This window comes from Fundulus heteroclitus, chromosome 21 (genome assembly GCF_011125445.2).
Source record: "Fundulus heteroclitus isolate FHET01 chromosome 21, MU-UCD_Fhet_4.1, whole genome shotgun sequence".
NCBI lineage: Eukaryota > Metazoa > Chordata > Actinopteri > Cyprinodontiformes > Fundulidae > Fundulus > Fundulus heteroclitus.
This window is the reverse complement of record NC_046381.1, coordinates 19,124,858-19,142,418: the sequence shown is the minus strand read 5'-3', so window position 1 is coordinate 19,142,418 and position 17,561 is coordinate 19,124,858. Positions and strand designations below refer to the sequence as shown.

Here is a 17,561-nt window from a genome sequence, read left to right as displayed (position 1 = left end):
TTGTCATGGTGAATGAAGACAAGCTGTGCTAGAGGTGTGGTGTTTTTTTTTTTTTTTTTAATGGAGAGGCTGGAAATGCATACAGCTCAGGAAACGATTACATTTAAAAATTACATTTTTAAACAGTGACACCGATGCTACATCCCGGAGCTAGCTTAAAAACACTGAGGAGGAGGAAGTACCTCGACTTCAATACAGACCTTCATAAAACGACATCGCAATTAATCAGGCAATCACCGAAGCTGTTGAATTAAGACAGAATCAAACAGTTTGCCAGGAGTAGAGATGCTTCTGTAGCTGTAAGGCTCAAATGTGCAACAGAACCATGCCCTGGTTGTCTGGTACTAAAAAAAAAAAAAAAGTGCTTCACATACAGGTGTTTCAAACATCTGCATTCATATTGTGTTCGTCACGTATGAACTCGTCCAACAAGGAAACGTTGACGGTTCTTGAGGTTATGGCTGGGCACTTGGTACCTCCGTTCACACAAAGGCACTTGAGATGCTGGCACTCGATAGGCTGGCTCATTAGGACCGTTAGGAAAACTCGCTGGTGAACCGCAGGTGGAAGTCGCGGATCTTCTGCAGCACCACCTTCAGCTTCTCAGTCGGAGGCAAGATTGTCATCCTGGAGGGAGGAGGGGAAATCAAAAGGCGCATCTAGAGTATAAACGTAGAGCTCAACATGACGACACTTCAAACAAACTGAAATACTTTCATCTCCACAGTGGCTTGCAAAGGTAATCGTCTCCAAGTCGGGTTATACAGAGAAATTTGCTTCATTTTAATAGTCTAACCCAAAAGTCATTCATGAGGAAGTGGAAGAGCAATGGTGCATGAATTTCTACCGGTTCTTATAAATAAGGGTTTCATTAATTTGTATTCACTTGTAAACACAAGAATACTGGCCTACATGCAAAACACTGGAGAAAAAACTAACTCTGCACATAATCCTGAACACATCATCCTCATGGAAGAATCATGCAGTTGAAGGGTCAAAGTAAATTATTTGCTACAGGCTGCAAAAAGGTTTGGGACAAAGACGGGGGTTTACTTTCCAGATGAAGAATGACCCTAAACAACTGGGCAGAGCATTGATGAAGCTTTAGATCAAAGCGTTTCCATTGGTTAGAACGGTCCTAAACCCAACGGAGAACCTCTGGCAAGAAGAAGAGCAAGATTTCCAGATGTTCTCCAGCCAATCTGACTGGGCTACAGATGCTTTGTATAAAAAAACGGTTAAATTCCTAGATGTGCTGGTTAAGACGCCGCAACTATAATAGCAACAGGTAATCTTTTAATCAACTATTGCCTCAGCAGGGCTGAATACAAAATATCACTATTTTGCCAGCGGACAAAAGATGCACAGCGGTCCTCAACACTGGAGGATACGAAGAGACGAGGAATGTTACTGAGCACATGCACAAAGAAGATGAGGCTACCTGCAGGAACTTCAACAGGACAAAAACAATCAATCGCTCCTTGTACTACATGCAGCCAGAGGAGGCAACGCCTCGTTTGTACGGACTTCCCAAAATACACAAAGCAGGAACACCAGTCAGGCCCATCGGCAGCAGCATAAACACCTGGCCGCTTTTCTAGCGCCTCTTGTTGGAGAAACTCCAGACATTGTGTCAACATCTGAAGCTGGAGAAACACTGGCATGTTGTGACGTCCCTTCACTTTTCACCTGAATACCCACATCACACTGCAAAAAGGGAACTAAAACTAGGTAAAATCCCCTTGAAATTAGTGTATTTCTCATTGATTTGAGCTGGTAAATCAGACTATTTGCCAATGGAATAGGATTTTCGCACTTGGAAAAAAGGACAATTCATCTCCATCTTATTTCAAGTGCAGGAACTCTATCTTATTTTAGGGGTAGAAATTCTCGTTCCATTGGCAAATAGTCTTCTTTAGCTGTTCAAATCAAAGAAAAATACACTAATTTCAAGAAAATTTTACTTACTTTTAGTTCCCTTTTTGCGGTGCAGAAGGAGTCAGAAAACTACATCTAGAGGCAGACCTCAACAACGGGACCGATTTGACCCCAGATCTGATTTGTACACTGGCTGACGTCTGCCTGTCCAGACTTATTTCAAATGATTTATTTGGCAAAATAAAATCCTTTTCCAAACATTCAATCTTAATAAAATTGTACATTTGAATTAATCGATTAAATGGATTTATCGCCCAGCCCCATCATCGAGTTCACCAGAGAGGACAGCAGCTGCTTCTCTCAGACAGTTTGGTGCACACAGAGAGATGGAGGCCTCAGCATTGAGGTTTACAGGAAAGCAACCCACTGATCAGTATCTTTTAAGCTATATCAAAATAGAAAAATCATCTCTAAGCCAGGGAGAGAGTTTTTTACCCTTTTTTTTTGAGCTGAATATAAATGCAAACATTTTTTTTTTAGATCTGTATTTCTGAATACTTTTCAAAACCAAACATTTTCCTTCAGCCGTGTGAATGTTTCTGTCAGATACCTAAAGCGACCGGTGAGGCTAACCTGAAGTGGAAGGTGCCGTCCTTCTGACCGAAGCCGCTGCCTGGCACCAAGCAGATTCCCTCCTCCTCCAGCAGCTTCATACAGTAGAACATGTCTGGAACTACGCCGTCCGCCTGCAGGGGAAACACAAACGCGTCATCGCTTGCGTGTCGGTGTTAAGTTACGAGTCGAGCAGGGCGTGTGGCGGCAGACCTTGGCCTTGTCGATGGCTTTCTGCGGTAGGGCGATGCGGGGGAAGGTGTACATGGCGCCCTGCACCGGGTTACAGGTGATCCCAGGTACTGTGTTGAAGATCTCCTCTGTCAGCCTGGCCTTCTCCGCCAACGCGGCCAGCACGGCTGTCCGCTCCTGGAAGGGAAGCGAATGGGAAGAATGAGTTGACTGAGTTTCTATTTCGCCACAGTAGCTATTCTGACCTGGCATCTAACGGGCAGTATCGGATCCTGTGAAACTCTGAGGATCACTAGTTTGCTCTGAACGCTGCACACACACAAAGTCCTGTAACTCAGCTAAGACCAAAGCAAAGCAGAACATGACTGACTGTCAGGTCGTGCTATATCAGGTCACTTGGTGGCACCATTCCCCCACTCTGGTGAAGGAACCATGAACAAACTAAGATCTGTCAATGTCGGCGATCTCTGAAGTTTAGTTCAATTATATCACCGTTTATTTACCTTTAAACCAATACTGCTACCGTCGCCTCTTGACAAACTTCATGTTTTCTTTATTTGATGTTGATGTAGAGGGTTTTTTTTTATCTTTAAAAAGGTGGAAGCACTGAGCGAGATTAAAGTAGCCAAATGTGTAACTCTGCTCTATTTCTATCAGAGACTAAATTAACTTAGTTCAGCCGTTTGAGCAACTTCGTCTCCGTACATGAGCGAGCCTTTGTTTCTGATGTGCATTAAAGCACATGACCCTGTTGGCAATTAACTGGTTCTTTGCTCACGCTGGGCAGGTCCTAACCAGTTCAGACCAGGAACACCCCAGATGAGAATCCTACAGCCCCCACCACCAAGACAAAACAACGTATCCAATGTCAGTTACTCAATTCCTTACAATTATTATTATTTATTTTCTGTTTCTACACATCGGCTGTTCACGTTGTTGAGCCTGATGAATGCAAAAGGAAATCAGATCGCCCAGGCTCTGGGAGAGGAGTTCGTAAACGCTCAAAAGAGCTGGCGGCGGCCAGATTCTGAGTTAATGATCATCACCATCAAACATTTCCCAGATCTATTGCTAAATCGAGGGCAAAATGCAAAGTTAACAATCCGTGGCAGAGTTCAGAAATATCCGTGTGATCATACGTGTAGCAGTCATGAACACGGTGGACATTACTACTATTAGCTACTTCACTAATTACGAGCATTTATCCTGGCCCCTTAGAAGGAACGACACTTTGCCTGCACGGTTCATTGACCTGCAGTGATCCCACCGAGGCTCATAAACCCAGCTGAAATGTGCAAAATGCTTCTTCTTTCCCCCCAGAGGAGCACAGAGCTACTTCACGCAGTGTGAGAAACGGCTGGAACCTTTTTCAAAGCTAGTTTAAAATCCCTGCAGCCTGAAGAGTCATGTTACCAGTGAAGTCGGTAACGACCATCTAATGGCTTCCTCTCACACGTCACTTTGAACAATCCCTCTCTGTGTGTGAGTTAAACAGAAACGGGATTAACAACATTAAAGCACCATGCATTATTCAATATACTGCGTGCAATCCACATGGCAAAGCCCAGGCCGCTGCTTGAAACGCAACGTAAGAAGCAAAACCCCGGCGCAAGGAAGCCGATTACTCTCTTGCGAGGACTTTGGCACGCTCAGTGCGGGCTTTGTGTGCACAGGTTGGACGCGTCCGCCCTTATGTGCGTTTACACAAGCGGAATCCGTTTGCAGAAATGTGCGGAGCTGCGTCCGGGTGCGCGCCATCTGACGGGGGAGCGTTTGAGGCTCACCTTCATGAATGACGTGTAGGACGGCTCGTCGGGCTGCGGGGGGTTCACCACCAGGTCCAGGAGAGCCTGGCCGGGCACCGGGGGGCACAGGCGCACCGACACCAGCTTGGTGAGCTGGGCCTTCACGTCCGGGTCCATGTTGAGCACCTCCATGTAGCCTCCGCGGAACCCACACCTCACGAGAGCAAACAGAGAGAAGGCAAACACAAGGATGAGTCGATGCACATCCGCATGGAGGGACATCTCCAGGGATCTTCCCGTCACCTGACGCACCACTAAGGACAACAAAGGCTGCGCCAATAAGACAGATATTAGAGAACGACTGGCATCTTTTTTTTTTTTTTTTTTTTTTTTTTTATTCTTTGAAAAACAGTAAATCTGTCTAAACGAAACACATTTTGTTTAAAAAAAAAGGGCTTAGACCTCTGGGCCCTGTCGACTTTTCAGAAGCAAAGAGACCCGAATAGTATTGGTTTCTGAGGTACAGCTGTGTGAAAAATGCACACTTTCCTTTCCCAGACTGTTTTTACACGCCTAACTGATCAAATAGTTACCAAAACGGTCCAACAAGAGGGGAAAAAAAACACACACAAATGGTTATCAGCAGGTCTGTCTGTGCATATATAAGATTTAACGTCATCTTAACGCTGTTAAAGCCCCACATCCCACCTTTAAAGGCCATTACAAAGAAAAACAAAAAAACTTATGTTTGATCATTTACCGTACTTTAACTGTAATATGCAATTACCTTCCACTGCACTTTAATTTAAATAGCTTCTGTCCAAACTTTATTTATTCATTTTATAGTAATAGCTACCTGTACATATATTCATAGAACAAGTAAACTCTGTTATAATAATCACCAGTATATTATGCTATTGTACATATCTGTAAAACTCTATTTATAGTAATATCCACCTGTATATTATATTCGGTACATATCCAGCTGTAAATTTAGTTCAAAATACTAGTTATCTATATGTTATACTCATAGGACAAATCTATCAGTAGAATTCTGTGTATAATAGTATCCATCTCTATATTTATTCAGTAAAAACCCATGTCCCGTTCTTATGGAACCATTGTTTATCCTGCACTTACTGTTATTGCACTTCTGGTTAGACCTAAACTGCATTTCGTTGCCTTGTACCTGTGTAATGACAATAAAGTTGAATCTAATCTAATCTAATCTAATTTGTAAATGCAGCCGCTTACTCTCCCATGTAGCACTTGGAGGTGGAGTGGAAGGAGGCCATCTCCACGGTGCTGGAATACTCCTCTCCCATCTCGAACAGAACCTTCTTGAAGGAGTGAAACTTGCAGCCGTCAGCGTAGACGTTATCCTGGTAGACCTGCGGCAGGAAAACAGCCTTTAGAACAAATTCTGGTTACACGGCAATTCGCTGAAAAGCAGATACATTATTAAAGGCATTCTGTTTGTTTTGTTATGCTGTTACGTGTGCATGCACATGTTACAAATACTTCTGTTCTATCTAAATTGGCCGACGCTGACCTCATTGATTTGTGCATCGTACGGTTGAGATCATTTAAAACGTCTTTTGTTTGGGCTTTAAGATGCAAGAACCCTTTATTTACCTCATCAGCCATGAGGAAGAGATTCTCCTCTTTAGCAAATCGGATCACATCCTCAATGCATTGCCTGCTCTGGACCTGACCTATGACGGAAAAAACAACAATATGATTGGAGTAACGACACAAGAAGAGTGAGTTAAGATGTTTTGAAGAAATCGTTTTTAATGAAACCACCAGTACCACAGATAATGATTCAGTACAACTTTGTTTTTTTCCTATGACATTTCACAAGGTTTACACAGAGTGACCAATATGGAGTGCTTCTTTAAATAAATAAATAAATAAATAAATAAATAAATAAATAAAAATATCTATATATTTATGTATTTTTTTACATAATATAATATAATATATAGATTATAGAAATATCTATCTATCTATATATATATATATTATTTATATTTATATATAAATATATATATATGTAAATTAAAAAAACAGATTTATATATATATATAAACAGATTTTTTTATTTTATTTATATATATATATATATATATATATATATATATATATATATATATATATATATACATATATATATATGTAGAAATGGGGGTCTGTGTTGCTTTTTATTTAAACCCCAGGGGATACAGCTAATTATGAATGACTAATTAAAGCCTCTGAGACAAAAAAATGACATATAGTTTTTGTTAAAATTATTTTAAAGAGATTGTTGTCCCAATAAGTGTGCCAGTAGTGATTTGGTGTTTTTTCTCCTCATAAGAGAAATATACTAAAAGGTTGGTATTTTTCTGAAATGTGTAAAATATTATTTAACGGTAATAAAAGATAAGTTTTTTTTTTAATGGTTTTCCCACATCTTTACCAGGTGTGCCACTAATAAACATTGAGGGTGCTGTTAAATGAAGAAGGCCTACCTGTGGGGTTCCCTGGGTTGATGATGCAGAGCACGCGAGGCCTGCAGCGCTGCCTGGCATCATTTAGGGCTCTCCTGAGCTCTGCCACGTTCAGACTCCAGCAGTTGTCCTCGTCCAGATAGTAGTTGATCTGCACGGCGCCCAGGTCCGCCAGGGCGGCCGAATACAGAGGGTACTGAGGGATTGAGATCATCACCCCTGTGCGCTCCCGCCCCTCGCCGCACACCAGCAGCTTCAGAATGGTCTGAGGTTTGGAGGAGTGACAGAGTAAAGAGATCATTTAGGAAGGAGTCTGGAATCAGTGCAGATACTGAGCCGTGAATACATGAGTAGTTGGAGATGCTAAGAGGTGATCAGATCCATCCAGATTCTACTTATAATAGGCAGAAAAGCTCCTTCATTTAGCTCTGAGAGGGGGGTGGGGGTTTATCCACCAATAAATGGACATAAAGGTAAGCAAAGGTAATTGTCTTTTTGTTTTCTGCTTTAACTGCGTGTGGTGACCCACTTCAGCAACCATCACTAATCGGAACGAAGCGAGGAGCGGCAGCACGGCCACGCCGCCACTGGGACACCTGATAGGCAGTCAAATCCTTTACGACTGCCGTTAAAATCCGACACCTCTGCCTGTACACGCTGTGCCGGATACGCCCCCTGTTTATTACTGCGCTGGGGCTTTGCGGTGGACCGGATCCGAACGCTACTCCTCTGTTAAACGGTTACATAAAAGCGAGAGTGACAAAGGTCTGTGGGTGGATTAAAGTCGCAGGGCGTGCAAAGTGCAGCTTGGGAAGTACATAATTAACAGAAGATCAATACGGGCCAGTTCTGTGAAATGCCTGCTACTTTCTCAGGGTTAAAAGAAACAATGCATGTAACGAGTCAGTCCATGTCACCCGTTCATGAATGATAAATAATAACGCGTGACAGATACCACAATAGCATCACTGGCCCCGGTGGAGAGGTAGATGTTGTCGGGGTTGGAGGGGATGCCGCCGTCTCTTCGCTGGATGTAACCCGCCACATCCTGGCGAATGCACTCGATTCCCTGGCTGGCACTGTAGGCCCCTGCAGGACAGGAGGGTGAACTTTGAACGCACCGCACCGTTAAGCTGCTATTTAACATGGAGCAGAAATCACACAGCGAACGACTGTGAAGGTCCAAAGCAGCTCCAAGACGTGATTGATGGGAGAGGAGTAAAGTGGGGGGAGATAATTGTCTCACCTATGCTGTGACCCCCACAGGCACCGAGAATACGCCGAGCTCTCTTCTTGGCATCCTCTGGGAACTTGTTGTCTTCCAGAAGCTCTGGGTAGGAACAAAGAGCCAACACCTGACAAGAGAGAGGAGCAAACGTTCAGCTGGAGGCCTAGGTTGATGCACAACATGTCCGTCAGGTCGCCACCGTGAATTATCGGAGGAGTAATCCAACCAAAGAATGAGCCTAACCTGTCTGAAAAATGTGATCGGTTTCTGGCCCATTGCGTGGGCGTCGCCTATGTTGGCCTTGATGACTTCTGTGAAGGGTTTCTTCACTCCCTGAAACAAAAGAAAAGAAACAAACAAAGATTAAGAACGTTTAATGAGACCGGTCTTTGTGGAGGGTTCTGTAGATGCACAATCCAGATCTGCAGGATCGCTGTTATTTCATTCATGCTTGTAGAGAGAATTTCCCCACGGTGAAACACGGAGATGCTCTCTTCAGCACGGACGGCGAAGCTAAGATTACGGCGCAACACCGGCAGAAAGCCTGTTAGAGGCTGCGAAAGAGTGGAGACCCAACATACAGCGACTAACAGCGAGAGCTAAAACAGACTTAGATCAAAGTTTGTTCAGCTGATAAAATGGCCTAGTCCAAGTCCAGATCTCAACCCAACTAGGAATCAATGCCGTCTGACAGAGCTTGATCTAAACTATTTGTATCTAGATGTGAAAATCTTACAGAGACATAGTGCAAAAGGTTATTGCAGCTGTAATCTAATAAAAGCCTATAGGACAGGGGAGGCAGGCTACAAAGTATCGACTCAGAACAAATGCAAACCACACTTTTTTTTAGGTTTTTACGACACTAGTGGCTCGTATTTTATACAGTGGGCTGACAGGAAAGGGGGTAGAAGAGAGTCGTGGGTCGTGCGCGCCAACCACTGCGCCACCTGAGCACACCCCTTGAATTTATTTTTAAAGAAATCATGTCTAATGTTCCTCCTACCGAACAATTATGCGCTGCCTTGTGTTCAACCTATCATATAAAATGCCAATAAAATACACGGATGTGATAAAATCTAAAAAAAAAAAAAAAGGCTGAAGAGGCGTTGATACTTTTCAAGGCACCGTAAATCAAACGAAAGGCGCGGCAGGCAGAGCCCCCGGTCCCCCCCCCCCCCCCCCCCACGCCTTACACGCAGAGAGTCTGGTTTGTTCTGGTTAGAGGGCCGCTGGTCAGGGAGGGGATGACTGCTTACGGAAACACAATCCTCCCACTGTTCATGGGTTGCATGTTCATCAAGACATGCTGGCTTAATCTAATCTAATCACACAACTGGCTTCCACCAGCTTCATTCTGCTCTTCCTCTGGTCATCTCCTCTTCGCTCTCTTCATCTCTTGGACTTAAAGGACCCGCTCAGGGCCTGTTTGCTGCTCCCAGCACGCTGCAGCTGCTGCCGTTGCTCAGATGACGTCAAGCAACACCACAGCGGATAGTCTTGTGCTATTTTACGGCAAGCCGACCAAAAAGGTCAGAGCGGGAGCCGCGATCGTCAAGGAGCGTCTCTCCCTCGTTAGTGTGGGGGATTTGAACTGAGCCGTCCCAACATTTCACTTTAGTTAGCAAAACAGATCACCTGTATAGGAACGCTTGAAGGTGAAAATAATAAATCACTGCGGTCAGAAGAACTTTGTCTCACACCCGCGCAGCTAAATAAATGTATAAATAAAATAAAAAAGGACAAATACGATGAGGGCCAAACCTTAAATTAGTAATTTCATATGGTAACAAAAAAGCTTGTTTGTTTTTATTTAAGTCCATTTAAAAAAACAAAACAAAAAAAAACAGTTTATTATAGGTCATTTATGTTTCAATAGCCAGTCAGCTGATAAAACCACAACAATTACGGTTGTAAAGTTTTAAAACCTTCCCATTACTGAATGAAAATAAGATTATGTAACCGTAATACGCAATTATTGATTTACTTTTCTTAAAATAACCCAGTTCAGCTCCTGTTTACAACCCTTTAAGGTAAAAAAAAGGATTTTGTACCCCACGTTTATTAAACATATAATACTCTGAGATCCGAAACATATGAATTTTAGAACCCATATACAGAAATGTGCAGCGTTCATTTTAAGAAGTGATGTTCTTTGCTCTGATTTGCCGCTATTAACAAATAATAATAATTTCTTTTATCATTTTTTCATTTATGAATGATGGCAAGACTAATTTCTCGGGGCTTCTTTTGTTTCACATTAAATCAAATCCAACAAGTAACTGGATGCAGCTTGTTTCCCTTTTAATCCCCATCAACAAAGAGCCGTGTTGTTCTCTGATCCAGTTATTTCCTGCGTTCTCCAGCTCAGTCTGCACCAGGCACTGATTACACAGGGGCAACCAGGGCAACCCCTGAACTTTTTCAGCCTCCGTCCTGTTACAAACTTAGACGTATTTTATTTGGACTTCTTGGGAATTGCTTCAAGTGGGAAGAAAATCAAAAGTAATTTGAAAAGTGCTGCATGCATTTGCTTGGTGCCGTCTGAGTCAAAATGTTGTAAACGGCCTTCTTCTGCTGTATTTATGTTCTCCCATTTTTCTTCCCAAAACAGCTGAAGCTCCGTCAGATTAAATGGAGAGCAATCTGCGAACAACAACTTTCAACTCTTGCCTCAGATTCTTTATGGGATTTAGCTCTGAACTTTGACTGGGCCGTTTTACCACCTTGATCTGAGCCGTTCCTTCGTAGCTGTATGTTTAAGGTCGTCGTCCTGCTGGAAGGTGAGCCTCAGCTTCACTTTCAAGTACACAAATCATGATGCTGCCTCCATCGTGATTCAAACAGACCAAAAGTTGGTATACGTTTGAGACGGCAATAAGAAAATGTGTGCAAAGCTTCAAGGAGTATGAATCCCTCTGCAAGGCCTGATTAGCCTTCATATTGAAACTAGACGAATGTAACCCTTAACATACACAAACTGGAAAATACACATGGCTAATCTCCTTATGTGATTCTCCAAAGCCAATACGATCTCTAAGATGAGATGCCTTATGAGGTGAAGCACAATTTCCAGGTCACTCAACCAAATGAAAAGGGGCCAAACAGGTTACTTTTCCCATGCTCCCGCTCTGGTGTCCCTCGGCTATTGTCACAGAAAAGCGCAGACTTGCCAGAAGCTGACATCCAAGCTTGAATTAGCTAGCACCAGAGCAGGAAGTGTCATGCCAGATGTCTGCGGAAGGATTTATAAGGGTCAACAACACATGCACAAACACACACAGACGCACACACACACACACACGTACACAGATGCATTAAATCTGCTGAGGCACAAGTAAAAGTGTTCCAGTGGCAGATCTGACAGGAAGCACGCCCGCAGACGACTCAACAACTGCTGCCTCACTAACCCCCCCTCTCTGAAAACACCTCAGGACGTCGGTTTAAGATCTTGTGTTGAAATTTCACCAGCGTCCAAGATAATTATTTTGTCAGCTGTGCAGGACACGCTTCGTCCCGGTTATGAGCGTAGAAAAACAAGTGGACAGCCAAGAAGCGGAGCACTTTCACCAGAGCCGCTTGTTTTGAACCTCCAGAGCCCAGTGGGCCCCAGAACAGCGCTCCGTTCTCAGTGGGCGAGCCAAAAAGACACAAAAGAGGACAGAGAAGGCTCATCTTATGTAACAACACTTCACAATATACACGTCCACGGAGTCCTGCAGGCATCTCAGACAAAAAGGGAGAGCTAAATGTACTCTACGCCAGCTAGGGCTGTCCACTACAGCTCATCACATGTCGCAAGAAAGAGGAGGACAGCGAGTTTTTCCTTAGAGATTTTTTAAAACAACCCCTTTAACCTGCTTGCCCCTGAAGTACAGTAGATCAATGGCACCCTTGTCAGAATGTAATATGAGCAGAACATAACAGGCTAGGACTTGAAATGATGACTCTGCTCTCCCTGCGCTGCCTCTAATCAGGGAGGAGGCCAGCAGTAAACAAGCTGTCCAAAAAAAAGCATTGATGGTTTTTCCACTTTTTAATCATACCTACAGCAAAGGGAACAGAGACGTTATGCTAAGTTAATGCATGTCCATCATTTTCAGCTGCAGGTGTTTTGAAGCTACTAGCTATATTGTTCTGTAACGTCGACCAAACACACCCTGGATTTTACCCGGTCAACTATAACACAACATGCCATGCTCAGTTTTTCTATTTGTTCTGCCTTTTTGTTGTAAATGAAGATAAAATCCTGCTATCCCAAAACAAGCCCTGATCACGTCACACAAGGCATAAAACAACCATTTGCATGTTCTACGTTTGTTTTTTTATCTGCACAGTTTACTTTACTTTCTGACAGCCATAGTTATATTTGTTACATTGTGCCCTGCGACTGAAGCACTATAACATTCCTATAGACATGGGAATAATTATATTTGAAAAAAAGCCATTTAAATCAAATAATCATTTACATATTACATTGTATATTAATCTACACATTCATGTAAGAATAATTTTATTAACGCTTGTAAGAAATAATTTGATAATGATGATTTTATCTATTGGATTTCTGACACTTGTGGCCTTCCATACTTACACCCTAAACGGTCTGCATCATTCCAGTCAACACCAGAGGGAAGAAGTAAGTAAAATATAACACTGGTGACTCCAAAGGAGAGATTTTTTTACATAACAAATTCATTACATTAACTGAAGTTGAATGACTGCAGACGCTGCATGTAGTGCCGCTACAGGATAAAAGCCGATTAGGGCTTTAATTAATCTTACGAGTGGCCAATATGCACTGAAAAGAAAATCAGCTGAAAAATAATTAAATAATCAGATTTGTGCCAGTTAAGGTTCTGAAGATCATCACCTTCACTGTGTGCTTAAGCTTCAACATTAATCACAGCATCTACCGTGGCTTGGGGGGTAGAGATGCACCAGTCAACCAGTAACAGATTGGAATGAGCCAACTTTATTTTAATCAGCTCCGATCACTGATCCACAGGTCAAAAGCCAAAATATCAGGGGTTTAGTTCTCTGTACTAATGCTCCAAAAGAACTCCTCATCAATCTTGTCAATTAACGCTATATCCTTTGAAGCACTTCCTTTAGGTTTATCAAAAATCAGGTTACTGATGCATAATTTGATGCATGATTTGGGATAAACAATCCAAGTGTTACAGTAAATACAGTCAATCACAGGAAGACAATAATACAACAATGTGCCCAAAGCTTAATAGCACTGCATAAAAAGTAACTAATGTTAAAATGAAACAGAATAAAAAATGTAAACCTAAAATGCAGATATTATCTTTAACCCAATGATTCAATCTCAAATAGTTCATCTTTGAGATTCTCTGAGCAACAGCATTTCTGAAGGAACCAACGGTTTCTACACAACTCAAAGCAGGAATCAGAACCACTACCTTTATCTAAGTACATACGGTACATCTTGTTTTTCAACTGAACGTGTTATAGTCCTTAGGATAAATTAATCAGAGATAATTAAAATTGGAAGCCCAAACAAAACCAGAAATCAGTCTTAGTTTTGAACTTCCTGGCCAGTACGGACTTGAACGTCATTGGAGTCATACTTGGGCTCGATCAATAGGTCTAAGTCCCTGTTTACATGCCAACAATTAATCAAAAACAAGATTGTTTTCCCATTTCTGTTAACACATCTATATGACAACGCTTTACCTGTGATCCCTGTGCACACGACACCTGTATAAACGTTAAAAACGGTGTAATTTCCCTGCTAACGCCAGTAGAAGGCAGTTTATTCCTTGAAACTCAACAACGATGCTATATTATGGCATTTTGGCTCTCACATCCCTCTGCGCGGCCAAAAGTTCCCGCTCCGCACACCTAGGAAAATTACAAACTACGCGGACATTCCTGCGCGGAAAAAACATGGCGGATGAGCAAAGGCTCCTTCTGGCGGAGGTTTGTAAATATAGACATCTTTATTATTCGGCCCAAGTAAGAGGCTTTAAAAATGTTGGAACCAACTGTGTTTTCTACTTCTACATAAACCAGCCTTACGTCGTACTGCACACGGGCGAGGGCGTCCCCATACAGCCACATTCCCTTTCTCCTGTGTACACGACAACGGAGACCGGGGTGTTTTCAAAACGTCACACCAACTTGAAAAACGTGCCGATTTCAGAGAAAATACGCTCAGTTGTATGGAAAGCCGAATGAGCATTTATTCTGATATCTTGATATCAGGCATAATTGTCATGTACATGCAAGCCATTTCTGCCCACTAGTTAACTAGTGAGCCATGTTTCTGTGAACTATTTAACTAGTGAGGGCCAAAATATGCACACTAGTTCACTAGTGTGCACAAACATGGCTCACTAGTTAACTAGTTGACAAAAATGGCCTGATATCAAGATATCAGAATAAATGCTCAAGCGGCTGGCCAAATTACATAGAAGTTAACAAGTGGGAATTTTACACTCAGTAGTCAGCTAGTAAACATTTTTGTACCTTACTAGTTGACTAGTAATATATAGAAGTCTTTAAACTAGTTAACGAGTGCACACTGCAATGCCCACTAGTTAACTAGTGAACATGCAGAGCATTACTAGTTAACTAGTAAGATATTAAACATATGAACTAGTTAACTAGAGAGAATTTGGGCCTTACTAGTTAACTAGTGGGCATTTTGGTTGTCACTAGTTAAGTAGTTCACACAGAAATGGCTCACTAGTTAACTAGTGGGCAGAAATGGCTTGCATGTACATGACAATTATGCCTGATATCAAGATATCAGAATAAATGCTCATTCGGCTTTCCATACAGTTGTGGTGTAGACGAGCAGTATAGAAAAAAATAAATAAATAAGGTTTTCTGTTTTCATAAAAATAAAGTTGTGTAAACGCGCCCTGAGCCTCTGGCGGCTCAAATGAAACCGTAGTACATGAGAAAGTACATTGGAGTTGGTTAAAAAGCTCTCCTCTGTTATAGTGTTGTATCTCCTGTTGGCCAGCTTGATTCTTGAGCCTCTTGTGACGTCATCAACCCAAACATACACAAAGCAGAAGTGGCTTGTTTTTCTTCTGCACACGCCTTTAAAGGCTTTACATTTAGCAGAACCCATGCTTTATTGCTCTGGCAGGGGTTTTACTTGTCAGTGGCCATTTGCTGGTCGAAAGAAACAACAGCTGGATGGTATCTTTAACTTGAAGGGGGAATTCCCAGCAGGTGTTTTAGGAGACATGCCAGAAGCGGTTAGCTGTAGAGAGATGTTTACCAGTAGCAAAAGCTCTAACATGCATATCGTGTGGTTAAGAAAGCAAGCTTTTCCTCTGCTTCTGTTTACCTCTCGGAGCTCCTTCTCTATCTGCACCGCCCGTTGGACGATGGGGCCCCGCACCGCGTACTCCACCCGCTTCACGTTGGGGTTCATGTTCTCCACGGTCAGCACCTTCCCCCGACACGGCACCCCGTTCACCGCCTGCTGGGACATCCTCCTGGCTGCGCGGTGCTCTCCCCGTTTTCTGTCAACACCGCAAACTGGAAGAGGTTTCTGAAACGTTAAATAATAACGGAAAAAAACGCAAGTTATTGAGAGAAAAAAAAAAACAGAAGTTTTGTCGCTGCAGAAGAGCAGATAAAGTATATCTTTCGTTACCAGCTGCTCTGTGGGGAAAGCAAAGTTCAAGTCCGCTCAGTTCGGGCTCCTGGAGCGAGTTTGGAGCCTCCCGGCGCTCATATTCCCAGCCGGGCCGCCACGCCCCTGTCCGCCGGTTGGTTGGACTTTCCTCCCATCAGTTAGGAGGCTTCTCCTCTTAACGGAGCCTGCCAGTGATGCGTTCAATGGCTTCAGGAAAAACAATGTTCAACTACACAAGCTTACCGCCAGAGATAACACTTTAAAAAAATAAAACACAAACAGCATCCACACAATCTGACAAACACACGGGCTTACAATACAGGTTGCTTTGCGTCACCTGGATAAGGAAGGAGACTTTTCCGATTGAACCTTTCAGTACCGTCCCAGGTCCCTGAATGCGGCAGGAAACCCGTTAGTGACACACATTATTTTCGCACTCGGGGTGAAGTTGAGATCAGCAGAGGGAAAAACAGCTGCTATGATTCTGTTCCCTGAGAGAGGATCTGTTTTCCAGAGAAGAAACCTAGTTTTGTATCGTCGTGTTTTACAAAAAGGCATTTGGGGGTTGAGTTTTTGCATTAACCGTCTTTTCTTAGAAAAGTTGTAGAGACTTTCTGGGAGCCAAAGCGATTGTCATGCAAATGCCCGTGGACGATCCACTCATCTCGTTATTCAGGATAAGTCGTTCCACCCTAGATAAAAGCACACAGGCTGCACGTAAAAGTATCAATGATGCTACCCCTCCCTGAAATGTTAAGGAGCGCCCCAGAAAGTGTTAAAAGGGGTGTTCATGGACCTGCAACCTCTTAATTAGGCAGATTCTTTCCAAGATGTAAAAGTTTTGATGATTAGAGACATTATCTTACCACTCCTTAAGTCTTTTAATTAAACATATAAATTGTTTAACAGTGAAAAAGAAACGTGTGTATTTTAAATTTAAAAAAAGCAGCGGTCTTAAAGTTACATTAGCCAAGCTACCTTAGTGCGATCAAGTTGTCCCTCTGTCACGTGCAATGGGTCACATCTTTACAGAGTCTGCGTTTGCCTGCTTTCTCAGAAAAAGGACATACATGAAATGGATTAAAACAAATAAATCAATAAACGGCACTGTACTTGGCTACATGTCCGACCACTAGCAGCGGAGAGACTGGACACTCCCCTGCAGTCAATCACTGACACTCAGCCCAGCCGGACAACCGGACGACCTTGGGGAAAAGACAGCAGCTCAGTAGGCCTAATTCTAGGCCTCCACAGTTAACTACTCCGCTGAATAGTTGATTTAAGGACTATTTTGTCATTTTATAGCCCATATTGCTATAAAAGTAATCATGTGAACCGGCAGTTTGTTAACCACCGATTTGAAGTTCCTTACGTTTCTAATCGGATGCTGGGATTTTATTTGACGCATATACAATCACACAGTCCCATTGAATCTTGCCTCTAATCAGCGCTAGCTCTGAATATAGCTGTGCAGTGGTGTGTTGATAAAAAATACACCACATATTGATATATTTGGTTACTCTATCATTTTTAATCCTTGCCCAGAAAAACTAAATATTCAGTCAGAGTGAATAACTCCATTCTTTTCTGTCAGTCTCCTTATTTTCACCAAATTATAGGGATGGTTATTATACTGTCTTGTCTCCCCCTTGATGGCGCTGCAACAGTATATTAGTAGGTATGTGCAAAACACAGATAATGTGTCCAGCTTGTTTTGGGAACAGCAGAACCCATATTGACACTATTACCTGTGATTGCAGCCTGCCACTTCGTCGTTGATTCCTTCTTAT

The 17,561-nt window shown here is 42.6% G+C and overlaps 1 protein-coding gene across 1 annotated transcript; it reads right to left on the bottom strand.

Moving 5' to 3' along the window:
* Positions 1 to 42: 42 nt before the first annotated feature.
* On the bottom strand, positions 43 to 16,251 carry si:ch211-217a12.1 (alanine aminotransferase 2-like). The gene is made up of 12 exons (XM_012863215.3): positions 15,790 to 16,251; positions 15,478 to 15,684; positions 8,391 to 8,480; positions 8,166 to 8,274; positions 7,875 to 8,008; positions 6,941 to 7,184; positions 6,063 to 6,142; positions 5,682 to 5,818; positions 4,467 to 4,641; positions 2,704 to 2,859; positions 2,512 to 2,624; positions 43 to 627 (listed from the first exon to the last, which is right to left on the bottom strand). The coding sequence occupies exons 2-12, from the start codon at positions 15,622 to 15,624 to the stop codon at positions 537 to 539; spliced, it is 1,476 nt and encodes a 491-aa protein (XP_012718669.2). The 5' UTR covers positions 15,625 to 15,684; positions 15,790 to 16,251; the 3' UTR covers positions 43 to 536.
* Positions 16,252 to 17,561: the final 1,310 nt, after the last annotated feature.